Below are 3,383 nucleotides of genomic sequence, written 5' to 3' on the forward strand. Positions count from 1 at the left end.
ATAGTCTGACCTCCTTTGCACTTGATTTTTTTGCATTGGCCAACTATTCTTTTTCTTACTTTTCTTGTCTTCTTTTATATTATTTTTTATTCATCCATTTGTTTCTACTAGTTTATAAGTTATGTATTTTTTCTATGCTTTCAGTATTATTCCCCAAATGATAATATGTGTCCTTAACTTACATAATTTTTAAATGTTAATACCTTAAGTGTTCTTTTGGATAATTCAGAAACCTTAGAGTACTTTATTCCATTTACTCTTTCTTGGCTTACGTTTTTTTTTTGTTGTTGTTGTTGTTGTTTTGTTTTGTTTTTTTACTATAATCATCTTTGGAAGACTTATACGTTATTATTATTGATTTTTAAATTTCTCTATATTTTTAAAGACTTCACATTATTTTTTATATAATGTTTATTTAAACCTATCCATTTATTTGCCACTGTTTGCTCACTTCCTTTTTCTTCCCAGACTTCCCTTCTGATATCATTTAACCTTGCCTTATAGTAGTACATACTTTAGTGTAGGTCTATTAGTGATGAGCTCTTTCAGCTTTTCTTTGTGTGATGATGCCTGTATTTCACCATCACTCTTGAAAGGTATTTTTTCGGGGGGGTATAGATTTTTAGGTTGACAGTTCATTCTCTCTCTCTTCCCACTTTTTTTTTTTTTTGAGACAGGGTCTAAATCTGTTGTCCAGACTGGACAGTACAGTGGCACAATCATAGCTCATTATAACCTCAAACTTCCGGGCTCAAGCAATCCTCCCAGCTCAACCTCATAAGTAGTTAGGACTACCACCACACCTGGCTAATGAAAAAAAAAATTTGGGGGCCAGGCGCAGTGGCTCATGTCTGTAATCCCAGCACTTTGGAGGCCGAGGCAGGTGGATCACCTGAGGTCAGGAGTTCAAGACCAGCCTGGCCAACATGGTGAAAGCCCATCTCTACAAAAAATACAAAAATTAGGTGGGCATGGTATCACATGCCTATAATCCCAGCACTTTGGGAGGCCGAGGTAGGTGGATCACTTGAGGTGAGGAGTTGGAGATGAGCCTGGCCAACATGGCAAAACCCATCTCCACTAAAAATACAAAAATTAGCTTGGCATGGTGGCACATGCCTATAATCCCAGTTGCTCAGGAGGCTGAGACACGAGAATTGCTTGAACCTGGGAAGCGGAGGTTGCAGTGAGCCGAGATTGTGCCACTGCACTCCAGCCTGGGCAACAGAGTAAGACTCTGTTTCAAAAAATAATAAAGAAAAGAAATTTGTCTCCACAATGTTATAGATTCTTTCCTGTTTACACAAAGTCCCACGTGTTATTGGTGGTGGTGGTGTTCCACGTGGAAGTCCCTTCCTCACTTTATGCGCCATTGATCAGAATTATAAACCACTTCTTCCTGAGAAGTGTTTCTGGCAGACAGAGAGTATGTTCGGTGAACAGAGGTACTCTCAGCTGGGCTACAAAGAATTCTTACCATGTTTTGTTTTTTCCCCTTGGTGGAGATTAGAGTTCAGACACTACTTGCCTCTTCAGTCCACGGTCCGATCCCCAGAGAAGATGACTAGAGAAGGGTACCGACTATCTTTTTTGGACAGTAACTCTTCAGGTTCTTTTCCAGAAAAGGAATTGATACCAAAACCTGATACTTTTCATCTTACTCATGATGCCTCACTGAGTAAACGCCTGGATGTGGGTGATTCTAGTCAGATCCATCCCTGTCAATTACCTTCAGATGTTGGTCTGGAAAATTATGACAGTCGTTATTCTCAAACTCTATCCCTGCATGGAAGTCTTGGTAAAAGACCTCAGAGAAGCAAGAACTATCAAGAGTATAGCATAAAGCCTTCAAATGACATAAAGGCCACCACTTCGCACTCCTGTGGAGACTTATTGACTTCTCTGTCAAACCCTGACTCCAGCGCTGGGAGGCTTTTGAAGCTTAGTTCAGGTAACAGCTCCTTGTCAGTTTACAGGTCTTCTTCATAGGCATGAAGATAGAAGGTGTAACTGAAAATTTTGGAATTAACTCTTCTGGAATTGCATTAGCATTTCTTAAGTTGTATTTCAAGGTCACCAGTGGTTCTCAAGAACCCCCAGAAATCTGTAGGGTATGAGTGTAACATGATGCGTATAATAGGGAAAATTTGTAGGAAAGTGAGCATCACAGCTACTTGCTATTTTAGTTAAGTAGCATCTCAGGACATCTAGTCTTTTACTTACAGTCACTTCCATCCTGAGTTACTTTCAGAAAAAGTTAGTTTCAGGCCAGGTGCAGTGGCTCACGCCTGCATTCCCAGCACTTTGGGAGGCCAAGATGGGCAGATCACAAGGTCAGGAGTTCAAGATCAGCCTGACAAACATGGTGAAACCCCATCTCTACCAAAAATACAAAAAAAAAATTAGCCAGGCATGGTGGTACGCGCCTGTAATCCCAGCTACTCCAGAGGCTGAGACAGGAGAATTGCTTAAACCCAGGAGACGGAGGTTTCAGTGAGCCAGGATTGGGCCACTCCACTCCAGCCTGAGTGATAGAGCAAGACTCTGTCTCGAAAACAATAACAAAAACAGAAGAAGTTAGTTTCAGAGTTAGTCATAGAGATCACTTTTCTGTTATTTATTTATTCAACCAAACTCATTGAACATCTACAGTGTCCCAGACACTGTTCTAGCTCTGCAAATAAAGTAGCAAACAAACTAAAGTTCTGTGTATATATTACCATAATAAAAAGACAGCCCCTACTTTCATGGAGTTTACATTCTCATGGGGTAAGACACATGACAAACATTTTAACATGTAAATATATGTCAGGTTATGGTAAGCGCTGTGGAAAAAATTATATAAGGGCATAATAAGGGCATAGAGAGTGATAAGGAGGAGGGGATGCTTTAGATAGAATGGTCAAGAAAGCTTCTCTGATGAGGCACCATAAAAGTAGAGACTTCAATGAAGTGGGAGTGTAAGCCATGTGGGTCTGGGAAGAGAACTTTCTAGACAGTGGGAATAAATGCAAAGGTCCTGAGGCTGGAACATACTTGTCATGTTCAAGGAACCTCAGGGAAGCCAGTGTAGCTGCAGCAAAGTAAGTAGAGTGTATAGATGAAGCAAGAAAGATGCCATACTTTTATTCTGGGTGAGATCAGAAGTAGTTGGAGGGTTTACAGCAAGGGAGTGACGTGATCTCACTTAAGAATTACTGTGGGCCTGGTGCAGTGGCTCACGCCTGTAATCCCAGCACTTTGGGAGGCCGAGGCATGTGGATTATGTGGTCAGGAGTTCGAGACCAGCCTGGCCAACATGGTGAAACCCTGTCTCTACTAAAAATACAAAAATTAGCTGGATGTGGTGGCGCATGCCTGTAATCCCAGCTACTCAGGAGGCT

At 41.1% G+C, this 3,383-nt stretch overlaps 1 protein-coding gene across 1 annotated transcript in view; it reads left to right on the plus strand.

Annotated features, from left to right (window-relative positions):
• Nucleotides 1–3,383, plus strand: part of LRRC36 (leucine rich repeat containing 36) — a 51,144-nt gene that overhangs the window by 30,108 nt on the left and 17,653 nt on the right. Inside the window, exon 7 of the mRNA XM_017539219.2 lies at nucleotides 1,310–1,951. Within this exon, the coding sequence (XP_017394708.1) occupies nucleotides 1,310–1,951 (642 nt within the window). The remainder of the gene's footprint in view (nucleotides 1–1,309; nucleotides 1,952–3,383) is intronic.

Source organism: Cebus imitator, unplaced genomic scaffold, assembly GCF_001604975.1.
Source record: "Cebus imitator isolate Cc_AM_T3 unplaced genomic scaffold, Cebus_imitator-1.0 Scaffold118, whole genome shotgun sequence".
In the NCBI taxonomy this organism is placed as follows: Eukaryota; Metazoa; Chordata; class Mammalia; order Primates; family Cebidae; genus Cebus; species Cebus imitator.